This window comes from Haplochromis burtoni, unplaced genomic scaffold (genome assembly GCF_018398535.1).
Source record: "Haplochromis burtoni strain Fernald_Lab_line unplaced genomic scaffold, NCSU_Asbu1 Contig_289, whole genome shotgun sequence".
Classification (NCBI taxonomy): domain Eukaryota; kingdom Metazoa; phylum Chordata; class Actinopteri; order Cichliformes; family Cichlidae; genus Haplochromis; species Haplochromis burtoni.
The window spans coordinates 716,628-744,193 of record NW_024582650.1 but is presented as its reverse complement, the minus strand read 5'-3'; the positions used below and the strand labels follow the sequence as shown (position 1 = coordinate 744,193).

Below are 27,566 nucleotides of genomic sequence, written 5' to 3'. Positions count from 1 at the left end.
CGGTCCCTAAGTCGCGGCTGAAATGCAGAGGAGACCATGCCTTTTCAATTGTGGCTCCGATGCTCTGGAATAACCTTCCCCTCCAAATTAGACAAGCGTCATCAGTGCAGGTCTTTAACACTGGCATCCCCAGGCATCCCCAGGCTTCTACCTACCTACCTACCTACCTACCTAAGTCCAGATTGAAAACCTATTTTTATTCCCTGGCTTTTAACTCTGTAGGAAACTGGCACCTTCTTATTTATTTTATTGTATGTAATGATTTTATGGTATTTTTAATTTGGTTGTTGTTTTGATCTGTGTTGTTCAGCACTATGGTCTGCCTGGTTTGTTCTTAAAGTGCTATACAAATAAATGATGATGATGATGATGATGATGATGATGATGATAAATCATGCAATTTTCAAAATGTCTTGGAATCTATTCTTGAAACAGTTTGAGCATGAAAATAATTCAAAGTTAATATGTAGGTGTATTTTTTTGCACTTGTGTTAAACTTTTACTATAACTGTGTGCATGACAGGGTGAGCTTGGGTATCCTGGTCTTCAAGGTAATATGGGATTCCCAGGGACTCAGGGACCTGAAGGGCCTCCAGGGCCAATGGGCCCCAAGGTTAGTACAAACATTTACTGAGATACTTCAAGGCTTCATCTGGTTTGTATGACCAGTTTTAAGCTGCTGTATTAAATGAAATGTGAAAATGTTTATATTTTGCATGAGAAAAGTTAAGATCCTTAAAATGTGTTGTTAAAATCTTAATATATGAAGTCCAGAATCATGTAGGGAAAGAAAAGCTTAAAATCCTAAATATGCCAACCAATTATTGTTATCTGTCATAATATAAGCTGATTGCTTAGTACCTGATGTAAATGCCTTTATTAGCCTTAAGTAACCCTAATGTGGCTTGGCTTAACTAATAAATCACCTAGTTGAAAGAAAAAACACTAGATTTGTATTCCATAAAGGGTTTTAAGTCAGATTTTTATTTAATTAATTTAACTGTGATGTTTTTTGGGATTTTTTTTGTCTCTTAGGGAGATGTTGGTGAGTTCGGGGCTCCTGGATTGAAAGGAGTCAGAGTGAGTAACTAACCGTTAAAACTGTATAAAGTATACGGTGTCAAGTATAAGTTGCACACTCTAAAGTTGTCATCCCAACATTTAGAACGTGTTGCAGTTGTTGTCTTGTCACTAGAGGGTAAACCTATCTCATGTTTGTGACTTTGCAGGGACCTCCTGGTCTGCCAGGTTTCCCAGGCAACCCAGGACTTCCAGTAAGTTGCTTAGATCTGCTTCTTGTTTCACACTCTGAATGCTGCCAAACAAACTCTCTTAAACTGTCTGTTTCTGCACCTCCATTCATAGGGCATCAATGGACATGATGGTCCACCCGGTGCGCCAGGTATCCCAGGATGCAATGGGACAAAAGTATGCCATTTATATACTTAAATACTTTTCACACACTTGTGTATTTGTCACATTATTTTCACCCTACTTGTGCTTTCTGGCTTTGCTGTGTTTCTGTTTCAGGGAGAAAGAGGAAGAGATGGAACTTCAGGTTTTCCTGGTCCTCAAGGGATACCTGTAAGCACTGACGATCGGCCTCCATAGATAGTGAAAACTAGAAATTTTTCTAGGAAAAACCAGATTTATTTTGATTGAAAAATAAAGCCAGCTGAGGTGGTTCTTGGATATTCACGAGTTGAAGTATTCCAGGGCAGACCCAGGAGATGTTATATATCTTGACTGGCTTGGGAATGACTTGGATTAGCTGGAAGAAGTGGCCGTTTGGGCTCAGAATCCTGCCCCCGTGACCCTAACTGGAATACGATAGAAACAATCTAAGCATTAGTTTCGAGTTACAAATAATCTACAAGGCAGCAAAAAATTAAATAAAAATAAAAATGACAAAAAATCAACAAAGTAATGTTTCTCAATACAAATAGTATCCCTGTGAGAAAATACAATTACTAGATGATTTATTTCTTTTTCATTCTTTTCTCAGGGAATACCGGGACTTCCTGGAATGAAGGTGAGCTAAAATTTATTTTTCATGTTTTTGCTTATGAGTAAATGTGTCAAACACAAAAAGTTTATCCAGTTTTTCAATAAGACATATTCTTTCAACTATATAAAATTATTTTGTCTCCTGCAGGGTGACCCCGGTGGTTTTATGGGAATTGTTCCCATGAAAGGAGAGAAAGGATATCCCGGCACACCTGGCCGACCTGTGCGTAGTGCACATGTGTTTGTGAACATACAATCATGTGTTCATATACGCTGAATAAAAGTAGTAACAGCCTGAAGTAATACAATGAATGTTCTTCCCACAATATTCATTCCCAGGGACAAACTGGCAACCCCGGACCTATTGGGCCTACAGGACCTCCTGGCTATGAAGGACCCAGAGTAAGCAACCTGTGCAGTGATGCCCATCTTAAAAAAGCCATTCAAAGACTTAACTTTCTAAGAAATATTAGAAGCACATCTGTGTTCCTAATTATACAAAAAGCACCTTTAAGAAAACAGTCCTTCTAGATTTTCAATTAAATGCAATTACTGAATGTGTTATTACAATTTTTCTTTGACTAACTTAATAACTGTTCTACAGGGTGATCCTGGCCCTCCCGGCCCTCCTGGACCGATGGTGAGATTACTGATCAGTACACTGTCAAGACTGATAAACTGTACAATCAAGGTTTCTGACTTGAGAAACTGCATGAGAGTGTAACTGTTTGATCTCCTTATAGGGAGATAAGCTGGCCTTTGAGGGTGAGAAAGGAGAAAAGGTAAGATTTATGTTTCAAATAAATAAGAAGCAAAAAGTGTTAAATGTTAAAATAGCATAGAGGAATTTGACCTTCAGCAGAAAGCATTCTGTTTGGCTTTTTCATGCAATTTTCTCGTGCTTGCTGCACTAAATTAAGAGGCAAACTCGGGTCAGCATTAGCAAATATACAAGATATAACAAATATCTCATTACAACTGTTGTTAATGATAAACTGTTACATAGCACGCTGAAGTTATTGCTGTACCATTTAGCATGTCTTTTTATTAACCTTATTTTTGTAGGGTTCTTGTTGCCCCAGTCACATCCTGTTACAGATGTTTCTTTCTGTGTTATAACTGTATACTACATATGGAGTCAGAAATGGCGCATTTAGACGAGAGCATAAAATACACCCAATGTTAGCAAGAAAAACTTGAATTTTGGCTTCATAGGTACTCTTAGACTTGGTAGACTACACTACACAGTGAGTCACATTAAGTGTCCAATAACTGCACTGCAAATGCTTCAAAAACCTCCAGTACCACATCTGCACAGTATCTTTAAAATGAGAAGCATCCTGTCTGACAGTGATGCTGAACATCTAGTTCATGCATTTATTACTTCAAGGCTGGACTATTATAATTCATTATTAGCAGGTTGTCCTAAAAGATCTCTAGAAGTCCAGTAGTTGATCCAAAATGCTGCAGCTCCCTGAGTGCTTGAGGTGACAGCTGTTGTGAGATGGCACTATATGAATATACCTGAACTGAACAGACACATTAGCAAAAAAAAAAACCCAAAAACCTTTGTGCCTGGGGCTTCATGGCTTTTCAGTGGCTGAGCAGCTCCTCCATAGTCAATTACTAACTGAAATTACAAGTTTTAATTTGTTTTGATGATTGACATTTATATTCTTAAGTATTTGACTGTGGCCCTTATTTTTATCTCCCCTGCAGGGGGACAAAGGACTTCAAGGCCCACCTGGCCCTCCTGGACCAACATCATTCGAACAGAAAGGATCACAAACGGTTGTTCGTGGGCCACAGGTACTCAGCCACGCCACAGATATCGCTCTGTTCTTGTCTGTGATTAAACAAATCATTGCTTGAAATGAAAAAACAAAGATGACATAGATTCTGTTTTGTCTATTCTGAATATTGCTCTGTTTTAATTCCTGAAGGGGTTCAAAGGAGAAGCAGGAGAGAAAGGCGACAAGGTTAGTATTTTTACTTCAAAGACTAAAGTGTAAAACTTGCTATTATATATGCAAGCTATTTGATATCTATTACATTGCTTTTGACACACTTGACTCCCTTTCAGGGCTTCTGCATCCCATATCAGCACGGAGTCAAAGGCGATATCGGCCCAGATGGACCACCGGTAAGTGGCAATTTGTCTGTGTGTGTTGTTACTGTTGGATGGTGTAATTGTGTGATACCTAAACTTTTTTGTCCTTACTAAAAAAAGAAACAATAAAATATTTGTTTCTGTAATTAAGGGTAAACCTGGCAAGGATGGAGACAATGGGCTACAGGTAACAATAATTTACAGCAATAAGCACTCTAAATGCTGTTATCTTTTATTACATAACATATAATTCCTAAAGTACAAGATATTCTCATACAGGGAGAAAGAGGCTTTCCTGGAGGCCCAGGATACCCTGGTTTACAGGTAAGTATTCCAGCTAATTGGATATTATAGTCAGTGCTTTAGTCTGGAATTATGAATGAAGGAATTATGAACCGACTGACTGTTTTGGTTCATTTTAGGGCGAAAAAGGAGAAAGGGGACCACCTGGTGAGGTATGTGATTCTTCTCTTTCCCATTTTTACTCTTTAAGTAAGATTATTGAAATGGAACAGTCCTTTCTTGTTTTGGGTGGTTGTGGTTGAGGAAGTAGAGCAGGTCATCTACAAATCGGAAGGTTGGTAGTTTGATCCCTGGCTGCTCCAGTCTCCATGTTAATGTATCCTTGGGCAGGACACATCAGAGTGTGAATGGTAGATAGAAAGTACTTAGATGCAGAAAAATGTGCTTAGGTGAGAAATGAGACATGTTGTGTAGAAAAGTGCTATCGAAGAATGTCCAATTCACCGGTTTTAAGGGCCACTGGAAAACCCACGCTTCAAGCTGCTTTTAAGGCTACATATAGTCTGTTGCAAAAGTTTTCACTGGCCCATCCAAGTCATTGAAAACAGGTATTCCGCTCACTTCCATGGCCACAGGCATATAAAATCAAGCACCTAGGCATCCAGACTGCTTCTACAAAAATGTGCCAGAGAATCGGTCGTGCTCAGGAGCTCAGTGAATTCCAGCACGACACTGTGATAGGACGCCATCTATGCAACAAATCCAGTCATGACATTTTCCTCACTAATACGTATTAAACAGTCAACTGTTATTGGTATTATAACAAAGAGGAAACACCTGGGAATGACAGCAACTCAACGTAACAAGTTCTCTGGAGTAATGAATCACACTCCTACAGATAGCAATCCCACGGACTGCAGTGTGCCAGGTGTAAAGTTTGCTGGAGGGGGGATTATGGTGTGGGGTTGTTTTTCAGGAGTGGGGCTTTGCCTCTTAGTTCCAGTGAAAGGAATTCTTACTGCTTCAGCACACCAAGACATTTTGGATAATTTCACACTCCCAGCTTTGTGGGAACAGTTTGGGGATGGCTTGTTCTTGTTCCAACATGACTGTGCACCAGTGCACAAAGCAAGGCCCATTTAGACATAGATGAGTGAATCTGGTGTGGGAGAACTTGACTGGCCTGCACAGAGTCCTGACCTCAACCCAAAAGAACACCTTTGGAATGAATTAGAGCAGAGACAGTGAGCCAGGCCTTCTTGTTCAACATCACTGTCTGAGCTCACAAATGCACTTTTGGAAGAATAGTCAAAAACTCCCATAAACACTCTTAAACCTTTTTGGAAAGTCTTCCCAGAAGCTGCAAAAGGTGGACTGATATCACATTAAAGTCTATGGATTAAAAATGGGATGTCACTCAAGTTCAAGTGAGTGAAGGCAGTGAATATGATAAATTGCAGTTGTACCTTATAGCTCGTACCCCTCAGAACTACACTGTTATGGTCATGTTATGTCTCACATCAACTAGTGTTAATTTTATGTGTAATATCTTGTCTGTTTGGCAGCAGAGCTCGGCTCTTCTAGAAATAATCTGCCATCCTTGTGTAGCCTCTGGAGGTAGATTCATAGCATTGACCAAGATCCAGCTGTTTGCATTGGAAAATTAGTGATTTTAAGAGTGAAGAAGAGCTTTTGTAATAGTACTTTGATCACCGTATAAGGAGGTACAATTTAGAGAGGCGATGACGGATCTTTTGCAGGTGTGGTTAGATGTGCATGGTGATTTTTGTCTTATGATGACTTCCACAAACTATTATTTGGATTTATGTGGAATGATTGTACAACGTATACCTTTAAAGATTTTAGAAGATAAGATCTGTGTGGATAAGTTTGAATCAATTTTGATTTTTCTCTAATCCACACAGAGTCAGAAGTACATATTGAGGGTCAAACATATACAAACCGTCACTGAAAACCTTTAATAAGCAGTGTTGATACTTCTCCAGTGTCTTAACTTGACAAGGCCTATTAACTTCCCACGTTGATCATGACTGGCTACAACTGTTAGTTTGTCTTTGAAGCATAAAAAGGATTAGCATAGATGTGGGTTCACCTACATAGATTTAAGTGACATGAAAGTTAAATAAATCCTGACATTATGCAATTTTATTAATTATGCAGGGTGTTGGCCCTCGTGGCGCTCCTGGTTCCCCAGGTTCAAAAGGAGAGAAAGGTAAAAGCATGATATAATATGTTATCAAATCCACTAAAGCACACTCATGAACTCCATTGTGAATCTGTGATCACTCCGGTGTTTTCCCTTTCCTCATGCTTTCTTCTTAATCTATAGGTTTTCCTGGTCCTCGGGGAGAGCCGGGTCTAACAGGTATAAATAAACTCATAATCTTTTTTAAACAGCAAAACATGAAGCCTTCACATCTTAGTTATAAACACGCTAATCTGAATAAGACACCTAATGACATTCCTGTTCTGTATTTCAGGCAGACACATTGAAGGGCCTCGTGGAGAGAAGGGAGACAAAGGAGAGGTGGGTGAAAAGGGAGACAGAGGTGTGGAAGGAGAGCCTCTTGTCGGACCTCCAGGACAACCGGGGAACCCTGGTCCTCCTGGACCACCCGGACCACCAAGTATGTCTGATCTTTGAATGATGCAATCATTTTATTATATGAGAATAAGGGAAACGTCAATACAATCTGTATCTGCCAGTTTTTGTTAAACAATCTAATGTGCGCGTGTGTGCCTTTGTCTGTGTGTTTACAAGTCAACCCTGGTGAATGTAACATTCAGAAGGGGAATCGTGGCCTACCTGGACCTCCAGGGTTACAAGGGGAAGTGGGACAGAAAGGTAAGGACAGCAGCTGCTACTGGTGACATATCTATTTAGATTAAATATAAATGTGTCTGTTTCCAAGGGACTGCTGAAAAACGCTTTATGTAAAACATAATTTTTTAAATTGCTGTTTCTGCAAACTGTTTCAGGTGACAAAGGGGATACGTGTGTTCAGTGTGAAGGCACTGTCACACCTGGATTACGTGGTCCTCCAGGTCCTAAAGGAGACACAGGTGAGTTAAATGTGGTCACATTCAAATTTGAAGTATATTTTTTAAAAAATGGTCATGTCCAGTCTGCAAACTCTGCAGACTCGTTTGGAAATGTAAAAAGCCAGAAGCAGCAGGAGTAAAACACTACAAAGAAAAAACAGAAATAAAGAGTAAGGGCAAGACAGACATGTTATATACACACAGAAGGGTAATCAAGAATTGGAGCTAGGTGAGGAAAACAAGACATAACTGAACTAAATCAGAAGAAGTGTCAGGAAGCGCTGTGTGGCAGGCAGGAGTTGGACTCAAAATGCAGGTACTCAGGCACGAGGTTTAAACACAAAGAACTCAGCTTTATTTGCTGGCAGGGAAAAAGCATACAAAAGCAAACTAAACTGGAAAAATCACAACCCAAACTCACAGGGAGACACAAGGCGATCCACACAGCATGAGGGACAACACGACACAACACTGACTCAGAGAAACACAGGGTTTAAATACACTGGGAAGTAACGAGGGGAATGAGACACAGAAGGAGGGCACAGCTGGGAGAAATCAGAACTGACGAGACAAGGAAGCAAAGCAGGACACATTCACATAAGACACAGACCTTCAAAGTAAAACAGGAAGTATAACACGGAGACGCGGACTTGACATGGTGGAGACAGCAACTAAGAAACAGACATAACCCATAAAGCAGAGGACTCTAAGAACCAAAATACACAGAGGGAAATACTAAGCTTGGAACACAAGAAACTAGACTCGAGGGAGTAACAAAAGACCAACCATGAGAACATAATTCACAATACAGAGTGACAGAAAACACAAGAAACTCAAAACATACAAAGACACAGACCAAGAAACACAGACTTACAAAGAACAGAGGGGGCACAGAGAAACAGTAAGTAAGTAAAAAAAACAAAACAAAAAAACAAAAAGCAGATAAAAAAACAACAACAAACAAAGACTCAAGAAATTCAGGTGAAACTAATAAGCACAGGAAAGACAAAAGCTGCAGGCAAATAGTCTAAAAAAAGATCTCTTTTGTCTTTTCCTTTTCCTTGGACTTGAGGTTAAGGAGAAACGTGAAGAAGAATGAATAAAGAGTTGGGAAAAGCAAATTCAACAGCACCAACACGCATGCTCATTTTCCTTAGATGCTTTGTTAGAGGTGTTGTTACAGTATTGTTTCATGCAGGTCAAATAAATGGGAATCACCAATATTGAGGTTGAAATATTAAAATGAAATATATGTACTATGAGCTGAAATGTTTGCCCACTCTGATGATCACATTAGATCTGACCAAGACATGAGCACTCTGACGAAAGCAAGAGTATCACTGTCAAAGCCTGTAATTAAGAAAACGCTTTCATAAATGTAAACAAAGAGTGTTTACAACGACAGTACGGAGGAAGAGACAAATGGCTCATGAAGCACAGTGGAGGCAATGTCAGGACTGCCAGCTGAACCGGGTCACTAACATTTACTGATGATGTGACTGCTGATAGAAGTAGCTGGATGCCTTCTGAAGGCTATATCCTCTGCTTAGATACAAATGCTAATGTTAGTGATAAAATGCTAAATGCTGCAAACAGTACAAAGCAACCAGTAACTGAAATCAGCTGCAGTAAAGCTTTATGCAGCTGCAGTATTGTCAAGAAACATCTGGCCCTAACTATATTTTTGAACATTTATTTTGTTTTCTCATTTATTTCGTTTTTTTCCTCAACTTTTCACAGTTGTGGCAGTCATTGGTTTCACTATTCCTTTTTTCTGTGTTTTACCCATTCAAATGAGTATTTAATAAATTAAAGATGCACAATGTCCATTTTCACTTCAGGACCTCCTGGTGTAGTAGGCGGTAAAGGACAAAAGGGTATTCCTGGACAACCTGGACAACCTGGACAACCTGTGAGCAGAATATTATTTGAGACACCAATGACAGAATCAGCTCAGGCTGATTTTTCTTTCACAGTTTCACTGAGAAAAAAATAGATCATGAACAGCAGTGTTCTTTTTTTCCCTTTTTTCTTTTTTTCCCTGTCTGCAGGGTGCTCAAGGAAATCCTGGATTAAGAGGGGCTCCTGGTGCTGTTGGTGAACCAGGGGACATTTTTGTTGCTCCTGGTCTGAAGGGGGACAAGGGTCTGCCTGGTCGTAATGGATTACCTGGACAGCCCGGGCTGGATGGAATACCAGGAAGAGATGGTCCCACAGGATTTCCTGGCCTGAAAGGAGAACCTGTAAGTGACATCAGTGTAAAATTGCTGTGCAACCTTTTACTATCGTCTCTGGCGTTATTCACTATAACTATGTGACGACAGGGCTTGGAATAGAAACCTAATTCTGAAAAAGCTAAGATGCTATTTAAAATATAAGGAAAAATAGAATGCAATGCAAATCTCATAAAGGGGATACAATTTTAAGAAAAATTTGACCTCATTTTTAGTTTGATGGAAGCAACACGTCTCAAAGATGGTGGGGCAGGTTCACGTTTACCTCTGTGTCGCATCATCTGCGGGGAGACCAGCTGATGCACTTTTGGGACTTTTGTTCCATTATTGTCTCATATGGGATTGCAGCTGCTCAAGAGTTCTGGGTCATTTTTGTTGTACTTTTCGTGACATTGTACTCCAGATGTTTTAAACTGATGAAAGGTATGGTCTGCAGGGAGATGAGTTCAGCACCTGGACTCTTCTACTAAGAAGCCATGATGCTGTAATAGATGTGGTTTAGCATTTTCTTGCTGAAATATGCAAGGGCTTGTGTTGCTCTACAAGCTTTTAGCACTGATGGTGCCCTTTCCAGATGTTTAGTTTCCCAATTTTATAGGCACCAATGCAACTCAAAACCGATCAAGATAAAGTCTCGATCAGGTAACACGCCAGAGGACACAATGTCCATGACTCTCTCTCTCTCTCTAACATGTCCTTTTTATACCCGGTCATGTTGCTGACCGGTTGTCATTCAAATTGATTAGTTGCAAAATCATGGTACATCTTTTTTGTACCACTTGCTTTTCCTGCCTTTTTTACCCCCTTCCTAATTTTTTGAGATGATTCGCTGCTGTCAAATTCAAAATGTGAGAGCAGGTCACTCTGTGATTGCTGCATTCTCAGTGAAGTGTTTATTCGTTTTAACTTGTGGTTGGCTTTTCTAAAAGAAAAGTGACATACATTTTCACCAATCTTCTCCTCAGGCCAGAGAGGGCATCAAGGGTGAACGTGGACCAGATGGTGATCCCGGTCCTATTGGCCCTCTAGGAGAGAGGGGTCCGCCTGGTCTGCCAGGCTTTGGCCGACCAGGACAGACTGGAGATAAGGGCAGTCAGGGGAATCCAGGAGTTCCTGGACAACCTGGACGACCTGGTAAGCATGAACTCTGAAACCCAGGTTTGTGATACTGCACTTGCACACTGATTGATAACATACCTTGTGTCCACCAGGTACGAAAGGTGAGCCAGGGAAAGGTGTGAGTACTCCTGGTCCTCAGGGCGTACCCGGACCACGAGGAGAACCAGGCAGAGAGGGACCTATAGGTGAGCAACATAGTCAACACGATTTCATTTAACTCCAATTAAAAACATGTTTTCTGTATTTATTTTTAATTTTGTGTTAATTAATACCATGGAAGGGCAAAATATGATCCAAAAATTTCATGTATATGTAAAAATAGTTTGTTTCGTTTACTATACAATTTGTTGTTGGCTGCAGGTGACAAAGGCCTTCCAGGAGACGAAGGGTTGCCCGGTTTTCCAGGAGAAAAGGGTGAACAAGGACCTCCTGGGATTGGATTTCCAGGCCCAACTGGCCCTAAAGGTGAGTTATTTCATAATATTGACTACAACCCTCCTTTCTAAGTATCATGGAGCAAAATGTATACAGGGTTTGTACATGAGGTAAGCGATACAGAACTTAGAGAAATATTTTTTTTCATGTTTGTAGGAAGCAGTGGAATTCCAGGAGCCCCCGGATTACCAGGAGAACCAGGAAGATCAGGAAAGGATGGCACAACAGGATCTCCTGGTCCACGTGGACCAAAGGTTTGGATTTGTCACTATTTATAAATCTAGTTATACTTGTAGAAAGCAAAAGCAAAGTATCACTAGATATAGAGCGACTAACTTTAGAGATTTAACTCCCAGGTGAATCAGTGTCAGTGCTTATTTGGATAACTTACAGGGTGAACCTGGACGGGGACTTCCAGGTCCCAAAGGTTCACAAGGCCACCAAGGAATTCCTGGCTTCCAGGGAGAGAAGGGCAGCATTGGATACCCTGGTGTTCCTGGACGAGAAGGACATGCAGGCCCACCTGGACCTCAGGGTCTCAAAGGTATGGCAGGATTATTGCAAATTTGCTCTGAAGCTATTTTTGCAATTAATTGATGCTGAAAAGTTCCATCTTCAGTACCAAGACCATTATTTTTTTCTTTTTAAAAATAGGTGATGTGGGACCTCCTGGACTTCCAGGACTGGTTGGCAAATCTGGTCCTCCAGGAAAAGGATTGCCTGGACCTCCTGGACTACAGGGACCTCCTGGAGAGCCTGGTCCTCATGGTGAGCTACAACTCAGCAGAAAAAAAAATTTTTTTTCTTGCAAGATAATCTGTACCATCTCACAAAGAAATCCATAGGGCAAGATAATAAAACAATCATGGCTGTATATGCAGTTTCAAGTCCTGTGCATGCTACTTTGACACCATAATAGAAAGCTGAAACTCAGAACAGAAGCAAAGCAAATTAATGTGATTAGTGCTGTAGAAATCAAATGTGTTTATGTGTGTGTCCTGTCCAGGTGGGGAAGGTGTAAAGGGGGAGAAGGGCTACCCAGGTCCTCCTGGTCTAGACATGCCAGGGCCTCAGGGAGAGAAAGGGAACCTTGGGTTTCCAGGAGTACCAGGTACTAAAGGACTGCCAGGGCCTGCAGGTTTACCAGGCAGGGATGGACTCATTGGAAACCAAGGTAAGACAAACAATCCTTTTGGACATTTGTGTGGCGGGATTTGTATGACAGTATTTTTTTTTTGCTCATTATACTTTTTATTTAAAAGGTCAGTTTGTGAAAAAGTAAAAAATATATTTTTTAATGAACATAATTTACAGTTTACCATCTTTACTGCTCCCACAATGAACTAGATACACTGAGGTTGTTTCAAGGTGTAACCGCTCACGTGTCAAGCTATTGTCAGTAACTTTTAACACCTTCTGTGCATGTTTCAAATTAAAAATCTTCAAAGTAAGGATATAAGGATAACAATGTTTTTAGTATGAAATATATTCACAGAAATGTTGAGCTTTACTGCCAGTTTCCCCACTAACTAAAGAAAATAACCACAGAGCTTGGAATTAATAAACTAATGAGAAACTAATGAGAAAAGGGTTTCTGATGGAAAAGTTGAAGCTATATCCAATGCATCACATTGCATTTATGTCATTTTAAAATTTGATTACGATGTAGTGTGTTTTCCTGACGTGACACAAGCTTATTTAAAGCATTTTCACCCATTTAATCTTTTAGGTGTTAAAGGTGAAATGGGATTAATGGGAACACCTGGAATACCGGGATATCCTGGGCCTCCCGGTACACCTGGATCTACTGGTCCGAGAGGTGAGGAATGCCAAATATAAAAACTCATGTTTTTTCTATTCCATGTCTCACAATTTAGGCCAGGGGTAGGGAACTTCAGGCCTCGAGAGCCAGTGTCCTGCCAGTTTTAGATGTGTCCTTGATCCAGCACAGCTGATTTAAATGGCTAAATTACCTCCTCAACATGTCTTGAAGTTCTCCAGAAGCTGGTAATGAACTAATCATTTGATTCAGGTGTGCTGACCCAGGGTGAGATCTAAAACCTGCAGGACACCGGCTCTCGAGGACTAACATTCCCTACCCCTGATTTAGGCTATTTGTGGTTTATTCATCAGTAGCAGTTCAATTAAATTGAGTGTTTTGTATATATAGTGCCAAACCACAACAACAGTCACCACAATAAAAATGTCTTTTTCCTTCCATTCCTCTCAGGTGATCCTGGTCTTACTGGACCAAGAGGTGATATTGGAGAGCCTGGACTAAAAGGTGACAGAGGAGAGCCGGGTGTTCAGGGACCTCCTGGGAACATGAGTGATGTTGACATGGAGCACATGAAGGGAGTGAAGGGAGACAAAGGAGACATAGGTATAAAACAACATATGCGTCTTTTTAGAATTTGTTCACATTTATTTATTTACAAACAAACCCATTTTTGAATCTGTATATTTGCCTATAGTTTAAGGAATATTTCTTTTACTTTTAGGTATCCCAGGGACCAGTGGAGTGAGGGGCATACCTGGATTGCCAGGAGATCCTGGAATGCCAGGGAAAGATGGAGAGCCTGGATTACCTGGAAAACCTGGTGAGTTATCTGACCAGAACTTCAATTTGTGCTATTGCATTATTTTTATATGTGCAAATTTTTAAGCAAGTGTAATTGTAATGTTATTGATATTTTTCAGGTGACAAAGGAGACTCTGGCGAACCTGGAGAGCCTGGTGGTATGGGACCACCTGGACCGAAGGGTGGTGCAGGGGAGATGGGAGTACCAGGTAGAGGCACACGGATAATACACAAATTGTGAGAATGAATGTATGGGTACAAGCCTGTAATAAATGTGTTACAGTCAGTACAATTTAAGTTCTATAAAAACACAAGTGCGAGCACCTGTATTAAGACCGTTTCAGGCAGGGGAAAATCTTAGCTTACATTTCACTGTGATGAGCAACAGCTATGCACATTAAATTAATTGATTGTTAATGGACACATTGTCTGCTTTTGCAGGTCCAAGTGGTCCAAAGGGTGTCAAAGGAGATTTAGGTACACCTGGACATCCTGGATTCAGAGGCACGGATGGAGAAAAGGGAGACACAGGATTACCTGGTGAGCCGGGTATTGGCGTCCCAGGATTTCCAGGACAAAAGGTATTCCACTATTAAAAAACCTTTGATTGTTACAACACTGATTCTACAGATACAGGCAGAAATTTGAGTCAGCATCAACCCCACAGTACAATACATATTAATAATTATTATATAAGTAGACAAGACCTATGATGGGCTTTGGTAGCAAGTGTCATTCAATAATAAAAATCATTTCCAGTTTAACAAATACCACTGTGATTTATAGTGAGGGATTCTAATCCTATAATATTCTTATAATTTCAGTACTACAACATTATTCCACCTTGGCTGATTGAATTTAAAATGTGCTGACTTACAAAAATATGAACAGATCCTAATTTTTTATGGTAGTTTCATTTTAACTGAGAGAAGCAGAATATCAACAGCTTCTTCTTTAGCCACTCCTTTGTTTCCTTGCTGGCATCTTCAGTGTTCTGGCTGAGGGAAGGAGGTTCTTGGCCAAGGTTTTTATGATACACGGCCCTGCCCAAGGCATAATGTTTCTAACTCCATGCTCGACTGTGGGGATGGTGTTCTTTGGTTCATGTTCAGATTTCTCTTCCTCCAAACACAGTGGGGCAAGCTTACATCTAACCACGACGCTTTCTCCCAGGCCCTCTCTGAGTCACTAAGATGTTCAACGGCAAACTTGAGACGGGTCTTGTACATGTGCCTTTTTATGTGCAAGATTTAACCCATTACGGCATGGTATACCAATGATTTTCTTGGGGACTGTGGTCCCAACTGCCTTAAGATCATTAACAAACTCTTCCCATAACGTTTGGGCTGATCCACAGCCTTTCTCTTGATCATCTTCATGCCATAAGGCAAGATCTTGCATGGAGCTGTTGGTCATTTCCTATTTTTTCCATTTCAAAATAGTCACATCAGTAGTTGTCACCTTCTCACCAGTCAGGTTTACAAATCTTGTTCTTGGTATCCTTTGCCAGGGACAAGTCCAAAGCTCACCTCTCTGGTCTTGCACATGGTGGTGGAGAGGCTGGAATGGGACAAACTGATTCTGTGGTTGTGGTTTATACACATAACAATCTGAGAGCAGGAGCATCTGTAAATGATTGACTGATTGATTGTAATTTGTGTGACACATGGGTACAGCCAATCTGTGGGAGCCAGAATTACGGGTGGTTTTTAATGTATCGGATACTTCATTCAATGACATACAAATCAATTGAAAACTTTTATGTGTTTTTCAGGATCTTTGATTGATATTCTGTCTCTCTCCATAAAAGCTGTTAGAGAAATGAAACACTGTTTATTTCTTTGGAAGTGAACAAACTTACAATTTAAGGAAATCAAATAATTAAATACAAACTGTATTTGTCAAAAGTGAGAAGATGAAATGATCAACACACTCTGCTTCTCATGTCCAGTGCAGGTCTGATGTTATTAACAGGTCGTCATTACAAAGCTGTTAACTGACACTCAGCAGAGGTGGAAAGGCAAACATCGCAGTAGCTGCCGTTAAATTTTCAAAAATAGTCAGAGTAGTTCCTTTATATTAATGAGCCCTTCCATTTCTTTAATTAGAATTCCTGCTTTATTTGTACAGGGTCAGACTGGCGGGCCAGGATCCCCAGGACAAGCTGGAGATAAGGGTCAGAAAGGCCAAGAGGGCATGCCTGGCAAGCCAGGACTGCCAGGACCCAAAGGAGAACAAGGCAGTCCTGGGTATCAAGGTCGGATTTCATTCTGGGTTGTCAATTTAGTTTTGCTTACCTGGTCAAATCAAGGTACAGTAGTCATACATGTTGTGTTTTAAGGTGTATTGTGATCTGTGTGTTGTACAGGTCAGTCAGGTAGACCAGGGGACAAGGGTACCCCTGGACTTCCTGGGTTTGTAGGAGAGCCTGGTCAAGATGGCCGGCCTGGTAAGTAAGAGGCTTGTTTATCAGGCAACTGTATCCAAATATTTACATCACACTAATTTATTCATGGTTTGAGGCAATCTTGTGGGACACATTTGAGGTAAAAAAAAAAAAAAAGAGTAATCACTGAGTTGTGATTTTTGGATCAGTAAGGTGAGTGTGCCACTTCTCAAAACTCTCAAAGGGTGGTAACCTTGCTTGACCGTTTTTCACATCAATTATGTTAAGAAACCACTTTGGCTAAATTCTGAGTTTAAATATAAGCTTTTTTGTTTTTTCTGTAATGAGCACTGACAGCTAAATGATGTACGTGTCCCAGGCAAATTAGTGTTTTTGGAAATCAGCAGGTGAAAACTGTGACTCTTCCAGTTTGACACTGTAGTATGTATACTTGTTGTTTTCCAGGCGAAGTTGGCCGGCAGGGGTCTTCTGGTCAAAAGGGAGATAAAGGAGATTCTGGACGTGATGGAATCCCAGGGTCCACAGGAGAGAGAGGACAGCCAGGTTAGTCTGTAAGAAGTTACAAGAAGACTGCCAACCATCCAGTGAGAGAGTTTTTTACTCCACTGTAGGAAAAGAGCCTTCAATCATTTTTTTCAACATCAAAAGCAAAAAAAAAACCCTAAACAAAAAAACTCAAAAAACAAACAAACAAACAAAAATCACAGCTGTTGTAAAAATAGACGTATCCTTTGGACTACATATATTGAAGGATCAGTATTAGCACTGGGGCCATGGCTGTGTTAGGAACCAAACTTGCCTTATTTGGATGAAAGGTTGCTTAGACAACGTCAGCAAGACACATAGGCTAATTCAAGGTAAAGGAATCTCACTGAAAAAAATCTGAGGCAGAAATGTGATGGATGGTCTGTGCCACACAACAAGTCATAAAATTAGATAATCCAATAAAAATGCTCCAAAAGGCACCAACGGCACACACTCAGTGAAGTCCAGTTTAATGATGGAAAGTTATAGATCAGGCCTTGCAGACATAATCAACCCCAGCTCCCTGTCAGGGTCACCTATCAGTCTCAAAATTCACTCTCCTCAGATTTTATATGAAACTATAAAAAAAACTTTTTTTTTGTACAAATGTTTTTAATGCTTTGTTTAAATTTTGAGATTTTTTTTACATGCTGGGCTTTTTTGGCTCTTACATGAAACCTTCATTTTTCAGTTCTTTAGGTTGCATCTTAATCATTTTCTTTGAACTTGTGTGAAGCTAAGCTTTAACCTCTGAACCTGAAATTGTGTAGCCATCTTGTACTATATGTCATTCATAATGAACTAACAACACATCAGGAAGTATACAAAGAATGAGAATGTATATGTGTGTGTGTGTGTGTAGAGAGAGAGAGAGAGAGAGAGAGAGAGAGAGAAAAGCTCTCTTCCTCAAACGATTTAAGTAATTTATTTTAAGAGCACATGCTTTAACAAGCAAACACAATTAGAGGATGCAGTGGGCAGTGAACTGTGGTGAGATTATTTCTGTTTGGATGTAAATTTTGCTAAAACAAATGTTGTTTGCAGCAGTAACTTTAATGTATTAAAATATATCCTGTATCTACCCCTTTCTGCAGGTATGGCTGGAATAGGTTTTCCTGGGCCGCCTGGCGAGCTTGGCAGCAAAGGTGGGGGCCTCTACAACACTGATGTTTATATTGATTCAATTCATAGGACAGCAAAGTTTCATATGTTTTTTTCCCCTCACTGCAGGAGACAAAGGCAGTCCTGGCTTTCCTGGCAACCCAGGTATTCCAGGTGTCCCTGGTGTGAAAGGTGATAAGGGATTTTCCGGCCCACAGGGACCTCAAGGACAGCCAGGAGAACAGGGTCCCTCGGGTTTCTCTCTAGAAGGACCTAAAGGAGATAGGGGAGAAACAGGACAACCTGGAGAAGCAGGTACTGTGAGAAAGTAAAGATGCAGATAATTTTTTGCTTCATGGTGATGGTAAAAAGGACTACTTATACTTTATACTCTGTTTAAGCAGTCGAAGCACTTTCAGCTACAAATGTCATTCACCTAGTCGTACACACATTTTCTATACCTAAGCACTTTTATATAATGCTCACACACTTCCACTCTGATGGATGCATCAGGGGAAACTCCGGGGAAGTCAGGGCATAAAAAGTGCATAAACATGGTTATTTATTCCAGATACAGTAGTTGATAGATTAAAAAAACAACTTTCTTTGTCTTTATCAAACAGGAATCAAAGGACAACCAGGACCTGCTGGCTTTCCAGGCAGAGATGGACAGAAGGGAGAGAAAGGAGATCAAGGTCTCCAGGGTTTCCAGGGAGAGTCGGGAATAAAGGGGGATTCTGGATTACCTGGACTGCCGGTATGTCATAAGGCTGTTTTCAATTTGAGCTTTCCTCTTGCTGTAAACATTAGATAGTGTTCCTTCAGAGGAGAGAGAGCCATTACAATATTTATGTTTTTGATTACAGGGAGCACCTGGGCTTCCAGGTCTTGATGGACCGAAGGGAGAGATAGGATTACAGGGTGTAACTGGCTTCCCAGGTGAGTGTATTCAGAGTGATATATTTGTGTGTCATCTGCATCTGTTCAAGCAATTATGGAAAGAAATAATTATGGTAAAGCAAACTTTTACCAACCCTAGGACAAAAGGGTGTTGCTGGAGACTTTGGATATAGAGGAGAAGCTGGAGACAGAGGATTCCCAGGCGAAAAAGGTAACACAAGAATGAAACAAACTTAGCTGTGGTAATATTGATGTTATTAAATGTTAATGTATTAAACGTCTTTAAATTAAATATTTATGTCTTATTTTAGGTAACGAAGGCCCTCCTGGTCCTCCCGGCCCTCAAATGTTCATAAAAGGAGACATTGGCTTCCCAGGAATTCAAGGTTTACCGGGACCTCAGGGGCCATCTGGGCTTCCAGGGCAGAAAGGAGATAGAGGTGATGGTTATAGCCCATTTAGACCGCTGTCAGACAACAGCTCACTCCTGCTCGCCTTTCACCCACACCCTTTTCAATAACGCTACCATTTTCATTCATTTTTCTCAGGTGTGACAGGGTTTCCAGGGTCAAAAGGCGAAGAAGGTCTCCCTGGATATAATGGTCAGAACGGGGTCAAAGGAGAGCCTGGCTTTCCAGGGCCACAAGGTGAGACACTCCACGTGATTAATGCACGGTGTTGGTGCTCTTTGCTGTGCTGGCGTTTTTTTGGTTCTACTGATTTCTTCATATCTTTAGGACCTAGAGGACACCCTGGCCCGCCTGGACCTAATGGTGTTCCAGGCCCAGCCGGTCCACCCGGCCCCTCGTCCATGGATCACGGTTTCCTTGTAACACGTCACAGCCAATCGGTGGACATCCCACTGTGTCCCGAGGGAACCTCTCTCATATATGATGGCTACTCCTTGCTCTACGTCCAGGGCAATGAGCGCTCTCATGGGCAAGACTTAGGTGAGACGATATGAATAGAAGGAAGGCCTCAATATAAAGCAGGGACATAACGGAAAAGATCTGTGGGTTCATTTGATATTCTTTTGGCTTTGCATTTTAGGTACGGCAGGCAGCTGTCTAAAAAAGTTCAGCCCCATGCCCTTCCTCTTCTGTAATATCAACAATGTGTGTAACTTTGCCTCCCGTAATGATTACTCCTACTGGCTCACCTCACCTGAGCCCATGCCCATGAGCATGGCACCCATCACTGGTGAAAGCATTAAACCCTTCATCAGTAGGTAAGTCACGATTTCTTTACACTCTGCTGTTTCACATGTGTTTGATGCTTGATTTGATTCGTGCTGTTCTCATATGAATTTGTGCACAGGTGCGCTGTATGTGAAGCTCCAGCCATGGTGATAGCAGTTCACAGTCAGACCATTATGATCCCACCGTGCCCTCGAGGCTGGGACTCTCTGTGGATCGGCTACTCCTTTGTTATGGTAAGACAGCTCTGGTCTCTCAAATATATTTGTCCACCATGGATGAATAAGTCATGGCTATATAACAACGACTCACCATGAGCATTTCAGAAATGTAATTATGAGTAGTGCAAGGTTGTAATTGCTGCACTGTGACAAAGAGGGCTGATATGTGCACAAGTGTTGAATCACTTAGTGGCTGTGAAGCAGATCACAGTCACCCAAGGGAATCACTTCTGTTTTCTGTGCTGTCTATATTTGCTGACTACAGAGAATGAGATCAAGCTGCGTTCCCTGGGTGTTGGCTCAGTACACTCCATTATAAACTGCAGTATTATTCATTGCAGTCAGTACTCCTTCAATCAAAAGTGGATTGTTTTTCCATTTGTAGTAATTTGTATTTGGCAGGGTGAATCAGGTGGAGATGAGTGTCATGGGGTGATTTGTGACAGAAGGATAGCAGCAAGAGTGAAAGGGAATGTTTGCAGATGGTGGAACTGACAAAGAGGGGGGGTTGCTAGCTTAGGATGCTAAGATGTTAATTGGGAGTGACCAGGATGATTAGAAATTCTGTTATCAGAGTTTGAGAAGAAGGCGACTCTCATCCAAGAGGCTTCTTCGGTCCTAAAACCTCTCATCAAGCTCCTAAGACTACAGTACCATGACCTGGATGACTGAGAACCCACTGAGACATATGTCAGGGCGACAGCTCAGGGTGAGCAGCTTGGGGACAAAGAGAGGTAAGGCTGAGGCTTGTGCAGAGGAGGAATAGGGCAGTTTTTGGACAAAGAATGTTAAAGATGGAGCTACCAGACAGGAAAAGAGGAAACCACAGAGAAAATTCATGAATGTAGTGAATGAGGACATGCAGAGAGGAAAGAGTGAGATGGAGGCAGATTGTTCACTGTGCTGACCGCTAAATGGAGCGACCAAAAGAAGAAGAAATAATTTATATTTAGTGATATGCCTGTGTTCTGCACATACATGTAATGCTAAACCCCTGAAAGTTAACAGAATTACTCAAGTGAGAAATAGTGTGAACTTAAAAGAGCTGAGGCAAAGGCGGGTTGCAAAGCAGCTTTCAAACCTAACAGCATCTGTGGAAAGATGCTTAAGTAGCGTGCTCTATATGAGGTATGACAAACACATGTTATCAGCTGATGTGGGATGGCAGTGAGATCAGCTGATACTCGACTTTGCTTGTTTTTGTAAATAAGAAACGCCAATAAAACTCTGTTAGTTATTGTCTTATAGATGTAAAAGGCCCCTCATTAATTTGCATTGCATGTTTTTCGCGTTTGTGTAGCACACCAGTGCTGGTGCTGAGGGTTCGGGCCAGGCTTTGGCTTCTCCCGGTTCCTGTCTGGAGGAATTCCGTAGCGCTCCATTCATCGAGTGTCACGGTCGAGGAACCTGCAACTATTACGCCAACTCCTACAGCTTCTGGCTCGCTACCATTGAAGACAGTGAAATGTTTACGTAAGGCAGAACTCTGACACGCAGACATTGACTTTCTTGACTTTTTAAAAAAATTCAAATTACTCAACAACTTTGAAAAATGCTTTTTTTTGCTGACCTTTAAATTCATGACCTTGCTCCAGTTTATTGTAAAACATCCAACAGTTACAGTCTGCTTATCACTGTAACAAACTTCTGACAACACTCAAACAAAGCTTTTAGTAATTTTGTGTGTTGGTACAGGGCAGTGAGACAAGCTCATCTGCCTGCTGTTGTTAAGTTATCATCACATTTCCCTCAAGTTTACATCATGGGTATATAATATTTTTTCACTCTCCCTCTTTTCAGGAAACCCGTCCCAGCAACGCTAAAAGCCGGCAGCCTCCGAACAAACATAAGCCGCTGTCAGGTTTGCATGAAGAGGACATAAGCAGCAATACCAAAGGCCTCCGTTTTACCGCGAAGAGCAATAAGGCGTGCGCTGACGTCATCGACTTAGCTTTATTTTCCCGTTTTCTAAAGGATGGTGCTATTGCCCTGCCTGGCATTTAGGATAGGATCATGGCCAGAGACTGAAACCAAACCACAGAGACCAAGTGGCCGTTTGCTCCATGCAGAAACACACAATCACAACATGTTAAGTGTGACACCCAGTTTACCACTGCACTGACATGCCCCCTGAACTGGTAAACTGGTGTTAATTTTGAAAGGGCTGTGTGTGTCAGTCAGGTGCTATTGAATCTTATGTGCCTTTTTCTTTTCATTGTTTTTATTTCCATTCCCTACCAGTGTTTCAAAGATATAGCAACACAATATGATATACGTTCACACCTTAGTTAAACCCTACTAATGTAAAAGCTAGGACTTACCACTGGTTACAGATGCTTGCCATTTATACCGCCATAAAGTTGCAGACACAGATGTACAGTATGCTACTCACTCTGTTGTAAATACAACACATTCCTTCTTAACATAGTTCAACATACTCGCCTCAGGTTATTGATGAGTTACTTTGTGTGTTATTAATCCCATTTTTATTTATAAGATTTCTGAGAATATGTTCGACGCGAGTGTATCTGAGATGCCATATATCCGAAAAGAATGTGTTAATGCGTGAAAACCATCGCCTTATTAACATACAAAACAGCACTGAAATAGCATTACCAGGCATGTGACTGTGTGTGTGTGTGTGTGTGTGTGTGTGTGTGAGAGAGAAAACAAGATTTGAGTGGCTTGGAAATGGCATGCGTGTTGCAATGTCTACATATATATTGTTGCACAACCCTGTTGTTAACATGACAAATGCACACAAAGAAATAGCCAAGAAAAAATCATCCTTCTTGTGTTTTTTCTCTGTACAAAACTTGTTTATAACAGTTGTTTCCAAGATTTTACCCCCTTAAGTGAAACATATCCTCATCATCTGTGATCCTAAGGAGATGCACGTGTATAGATACATAACTTGTATTTGCAGTTTTGAATGTGTACTTGACTGTTTCCCTTTGTGAACTGCTTTTTTGTTATTCCTGTTTATTTAGTGCAAAGTGTAATCCTCTCTAAAGGTCATGATGTTGCTTCTCTCCGAGTACTCTGGCTTCCTCCCACACTCCAAAGACGTGCACGGGGTTCGGTTAATTGGTGATTCTAAAGTGGCCATAGGCGTGAATGTGAGTGCAAACGGTTATCTGTTTCTCTGTGACAGACTGGCAACCTGTCCAGGGTGTACCCCGCCTCTCTGGGATAGACTCCAGCCCAGATGTGACCCTGAATTGGACAAACTGAAGGACCACGGATGGATCGATGGGTCATAATGTGATGGTTACGCAATCAGGTCGAGGACATATAGTGCCTATGCAGGTTAAAATCCTTTAAAAGGTCTTAGCATAGAGTTGTGTAGATTTGTTTCTTTATGTACAGCATCTGGAGAAAACTTCATGCGTATATTAATCTTAGAAAGCCTGTTGGACCTCAAATGTTCTCCGGAGCTCCGAAATAGCTTCAACAGCTCTGAAAGGGACATTTCTGTGTCCCTTTAAGAGCTTTTGAAATATGCAAAGTTAAGGCAATGACTGTACACTGACTGCAACCTGTTTTTGTTTGAATATATGCCCTACTTGGGATAAAATGCTCAGACATTTGTAGAGTATTAGAATTATTTTCCAGCGTTAAACAAGCCTTTCCTAACAGTGATTACCAGAATAGAAAATACTTTTTAATATTTCACTTCCAAAACTGTGTAATTCCTGAAATAAAATGATTTGTAGGAATTGTTTAAAAATTATTATTTTGTATTTCCTGTTTCCAACATTTTTAACGCAGTACTCCAGAAACGTCACTAGAGGGCAGCATCAGCATACACAGAGCAAGTTGCTGCTTTCTTACATGAAAGCTCCCAGTATGTGTGACTCCAAAGCTCATTTTGTTTTTACTAGTCACTAGGCAACAGCATGCAGCAAAAGCTTACTCCAGATATATTATGACCAATAAATTAAATGCAATGTTTGTAGCAACCCTTCTACAGTGTGCTGCAGCCACTACCTCAGCACTTCTGCAGGGACTGTGGCCAACAAACCCATTCACCCCACGAAAACACAAACGGATCAATACATTCTGCAGAGAACCAGATAACCCCCCCTTTCAACTCGCGTCTCGTCTTTCATTTATTACCGGAATCCTATCCCTTCTTTCCTTCCTTGTCACCAGACAGACAAACACAGCCCTTGACCCCTGGCTGTCTTCATAAACATGTCAAACGGGGCCTTGACCTCTGGCCGATGACAGCAAGGTCATTCAGGTGGAAGTCAGGCTGGATGGTCACAACACACTGAAAGGTCTAATGGTCAAATGGCACACGCAACATGGAGCAACGGGCCGAGGAAAATGATTATTTGTTACAAAGATAAGAACACGTGTGCACTTTAGCCTCATTGAGGAGAAGTCACTGGGCTTTAATATAACCCACTAAGAATTTTTGCCACTGGTTTTTCAAGTAAAACTAACACTTTATTTTACACATTCACAGGAAAGAACAGAATAATTTTGTTTTGGAATTGAGAAAAAACTGTTGTTTAATAACCTTTAATTAATGCAGTATGCAAAGTAAATAGTGAAAATTGGTTCTTCTGCATTTAAGTTAACATATCATTATTGCCTGAATTGATCTATCATTTTTGTTGAAGTTTATTCTTAATTTTGGAGACGGAATCAACTGGTTGTTGGCGATATTCATTTATTCATTTATTATTCATTCATGACTGAATGTCACATACAAATAGAAAGATACACAAAGTCAATGTCATGTGGTTGGGGAAGGTAATCAGCCTTGCTAAGGGGCTTTAAAGTTCAAAATTAACCCCTTTAGGTTTCTTAATACTGCTTGTTGTTTGCTAACACTGCTTGAGACTCAACTTAAGAGTTACAATCTCCTGCAGAGAGCTGGGCTTTGTGCCAGCTTAAACTCCAGCTTAAACTGTATGATGTTTTTTTTTTCATAGAGACAGTGTCCTGCTAATATATGGTTCCAATGAACAAGGTGCATTTTAAATAATGTGTTTTGTTAGCACCGAAATGTTAGTTTGTGAGGAATGCATGTTTTCTTGTACTTAAATGTGCCGTGTTTGGGAACCTGTCCTGATTCATCACCGTGACCTTTCTCCGGAGTGGATCAGTGGCAGAGTTCAGCAACTTTACAAGCCTTTTGACCAAAGCTTAGCCAAATACAGATTAGGCTCAAAAGCCATGCAGGTGTCTCAAACATGCTACTCGTGCAGCTGCAACACACTGTAAACCAAGAATGAGATTGTCTAAAAAAACACAAACATCTTGTTAACACTGCTTGCCTTTTCTGCAAAAAACTAGAATGCATTTCCGTTTTCATTTCGGGAACAAAGAGTCCCAGAAAATGATTTTAAATATAGGTCTCTATAACGCTGCAGGCTACAGTTTGATAAGTTGGGATGATTGCACCGTCCCCCTGCTGAAAACAATAAAAAAAAAAGCTCAGTAAAACTCATAATAATGTTGATGCAATGTTTGTTTTTTTAAACTTACCATATATTTAACAGTAAATTAAGGACTATTTATCATGTTTCTCATGACAATTGTCTCTTTAGTCGCTGCAATCACTGAAGCTTTTCATTCAAAATAGAGCTCTAGACCAGGACAAGTGCCAGTGATTGCTCTGTTTTTTAAAAAAAAAATTGTTCTAATCATTTATTTTTTACTATTGGCTGCTGATGCTATTGATGGCTTCACACCGGCTGGACTCTTACACAAATCACACAAAATAAGTTCAGGACTTCACATTTGAACAGCTTAATTGTGTTTTTGTTAAAAGCTCCGCCACAAACTTGTTTTCATTGCTCTGCCTGATTAGACCTCCAGTCAGGTGGAAGTTGAGTGGAGCTATGCTGGGAACTGTTTGAAAACCACCTTAATTAGAATGACATTGTAAAAGTGGTGCAACAAAAAGTCAACACCCAGTCCTGAGGGTGTGATCTGACTATTTATTTCATTATTTAAGTTACTTTTGTGTTATGGCATAAAGCAGCTTGGACAAGAACTAGAACTGGCCATAGCACAGCTCTTAGGTTATTACCAGCTTCTTATCAAGCTGTCACTGTCCTCCTCCACTGCAGCCATCCTTTTGTTCTGCTGTGAAAGACATTAAGGTATCTCTTGAGTGAGGGCTAAAATATATATACTCTTTTAAATGGCTGTACTTTGGAAAGCCTTGCAAGTTTGAGTGTCAGACTGTGTGGAGAGAAGAATAACAGCAGAAAAGTGTCACTGCTCTTTTATGCGGTCGTTTATCTGACCCTGCTCCTCACTGAGATTAATAGGGAGTGAATTGAGGACACTTTTAAAACAAGCGAAGGATGGACGTCAGGAGATTCAAAGAACAGAGATTCAGAATTTGATTTAATGTGCATATAAACCACTAAACCGTGCATACTGTATACTTAATGCTCACCGGCCACTTTATTAGGTCCACCAGTTCAGTTGCTTGCCAGTGCAAATATTTAACCAGCCAATCACATGGCAGCAACTCAGTGCAATTTATTCATGTAGACACCTGCTGAATTTCAAACTGAGCATCAGAATGGGGAAGAAAGCTGATTTTAGTGAGTTTGAACATGGTTGCTGGTGGCAGATGGGCTTGTCTGACTATTTCAGAAATTGCTGATCTATTGCAATTTTCCCACAAAACCATCTCTATGGTTTATGGAGAAAGAAAATATCTACTGCGCGGCAGTTCTCTGAGAGCCAGAGGCTGAAGGAGAATGGCCAGACTGGTTTAAGCTGATAAGGTAACAGTAACTAAATAACCACAAAAACAAAGTGTGCTGAAGAGCATTTCTGAACATGCAACACATTAAACCATGAAACAGCAGGAGAAGACCTCACCAGGTACCACTAGTGTCAGCTAAAAACAGGAAGCCGAAGCCACAGTTCACACAGGATCAACAAGATTGCACAACAGAAAACTGGATGAGTGCTGTTGACTGGACGAATTTTCATTTCTGCAGTAACTTTTGGTTTGGATTGCATTTACATAGCGCTTTTCGAGAGCCTCAAAGCGCTTTACAATTCTACTATTCATTCACACACTGGTGGAGGCAGCTACAGTTGTAGCCACAGCTGCCCCAGGGCAGACTGACAGAAGCGAGGCTGCCATATTGCGCCATCAGCCCCTCTGGCCATCACCAGTAGGCGGTAGGTGAAGTGACTTGCCCAAGGACACAATAACCAAGACAGACAGAGCAGGAGATCGAACCTTCCGGTTACAAGATGAGCTTCCCAACCCCCTGAATTAACAGCATTGTTCAAATGCTGTTGACAATCAAAGTAATTTGGTTTATTTATGAGAGACAACTAAAGGAAAGCAAAGGCATTATCTTTTTATTTGTGGCCAAAGTTTAATCCCAACAAGAATCCTTTGATGTGCAGTTTATCATATTGCTTTATCACTT

At 40.9% G+C, this 27,566-nt stretch overlaps 1 protein-coding gene across 1 annotated transcript in view; it reads left to right on the top strand.

Annotated features, from left to right (window-relative positions):
* Positions 1-23,875, top strand: part of col4a1 (collagen, type IV, alpha 1) — a 47,505-nt gene extending 23,630 nt beyond the window's left edge. The window contains exons 3-52 of the mRNA XM_005948835.3: positions 524-613; positions 1,036-1,080; positions 1,230-1,274; positions 1,366-1,428; positions 1,531-1,584; positions 2,006-2,032; positions 2,156-2,230; positions 2,347-2,409; positions 2,612-2,647; positions 2,751-2,789; positions 3,727-3,816; positions 3,951-3,986; positions 4,091-4,150; positions 4,269-4,304; positions 4,397-4,441; positions 4,540-4,572; positions 6,542-6,593; positions 6,711-6,746; positions 6,862-7,008; positions 7,143-7,226; positions 7,361-7,444; positions 9,265-9,335; positions 9,475-9,666; positions 10,623-10,791; positions 10,869-10,961; positions 11,137-11,241; positions 11,368-11,465; positions 11,605-11,755; positions 11,866-11,979; positions 12,218-12,385; positions 12,941-13,030; positions 13,442-13,594; positions 13,713-13,811; positions 13,912-14,001; positions 14,234-14,373; positions 15,923-16,049; positions 16,161-16,241; positions 16,644-16,742; positions 17,819-17,869; positions 17,955-18,140; positions 18,449-18,582; positions 18,692-18,764; positions 18,865-18,936; positions 19,037-19,165; positions 19,274-19,372; positions 19,463-19,675; positions 19,776-19,953; positions 20,043-20,157; positions 21,443-21,615; positions 21,943-23,875. Of these exons, the coding sequence (XP_005948897.1) occupies positions 524-613; positions 1,036-1,080; positions 1,230-1,274; positions 1,366-1,428; positions 1,531-1,584; positions 2,006-2,032; positions 2,156-2,230; positions 2,347-2,409; positions 2,612-2,647; positions 2,751-2,789; positions 3,727-3,816; positions 3,951-3,986; positions 4,091-4,150; positions 4,269-4,304; positions 4,397-4,441; positions 4,540-4,572; positions 6,542-6,593; positions 6,711-6,746; positions 6,862-7,008; positions 7,143-7,226; positions 7,361-7,444; positions 9,265-9,335; positions 9,475-9,666; positions 10,623-10,791; positions 10,869-10,961; positions 11,137-11,241; positions 11,368-11,465; positions 11,605-11,755; positions 11,866-11,979; positions 12,218-12,385; positions 12,941-13,030; positions 13,442-13,594; positions 13,713-13,811; positions 13,912-14,001; positions 14,234-14,373; positions 15,923-16,049; positions 16,161-16,241; positions 16,644-16,742; positions 17,819-17,869; positions 17,955-18,140; positions 18,449-18,582; positions 18,692-18,764; positions 18,865-18,936; positions 19,037-19,165; positions 19,274-19,372; positions 19,463-19,675; positions 19,776-19,953; positions 20,043-20,157; positions 21,443-21,615; positions 21,943-22,024 (4,785 nt within the window). The 3' untranslated portion in view covers positions 22,025-23,875. The remainder of the gene's footprint in view (positions 1-523; positions 614-1,035; positions 1,081-1,229; positions 1,275-1,365; positions 1,429-1,530; positions 1,585-2,005; positions 2,033-2,155; positions 2,231-2,346; positions 2,410-2,611; positions 2,648-2,750; positions 2,790-3,726; positions 3,817-3,950; positions 3,987-4,090; positions 4,151-4,268; positions 4,305-4,396; positions 4,442-4,539; positions 4,573-6,541; positions 6,594-6,710; positions 6,747-6,861; positions 7,009-7,142; positions 7,227-7,360; positions 7,445-9,264; positions 9,336-9,474; positions 9,667-10,622; positions 10,792-10,868; positions 10,962-11,136; positions 11,242-11,367; positions 11,466-11,604; positions 11,756-11,865; positions 11,980-12,217; positions 12,386-12,940; positions 13,031-13,441; positions 13,595-13,712; positions 13,812-13,911; positions 14,002-14,233; positions 14,374-15,922; positions 16,050-16,160; positions 16,242-16,643; positions 16,743-17,818; positions 17,870-17,954; positions 18,141-18,448; positions 18,583-18,691; positions 18,765-18,864; positions 18,937-19,036; positions 19,166-19,273; positions 19,373-19,462; positions 19,676-19,775; positions 19,954-20,042; positions 20,158-21,442; positions 21,616-21,942) is intronic.
* The last annotated feature ends 3,691 nt before the right edge of the window (positions 23,876-27,566 follow it).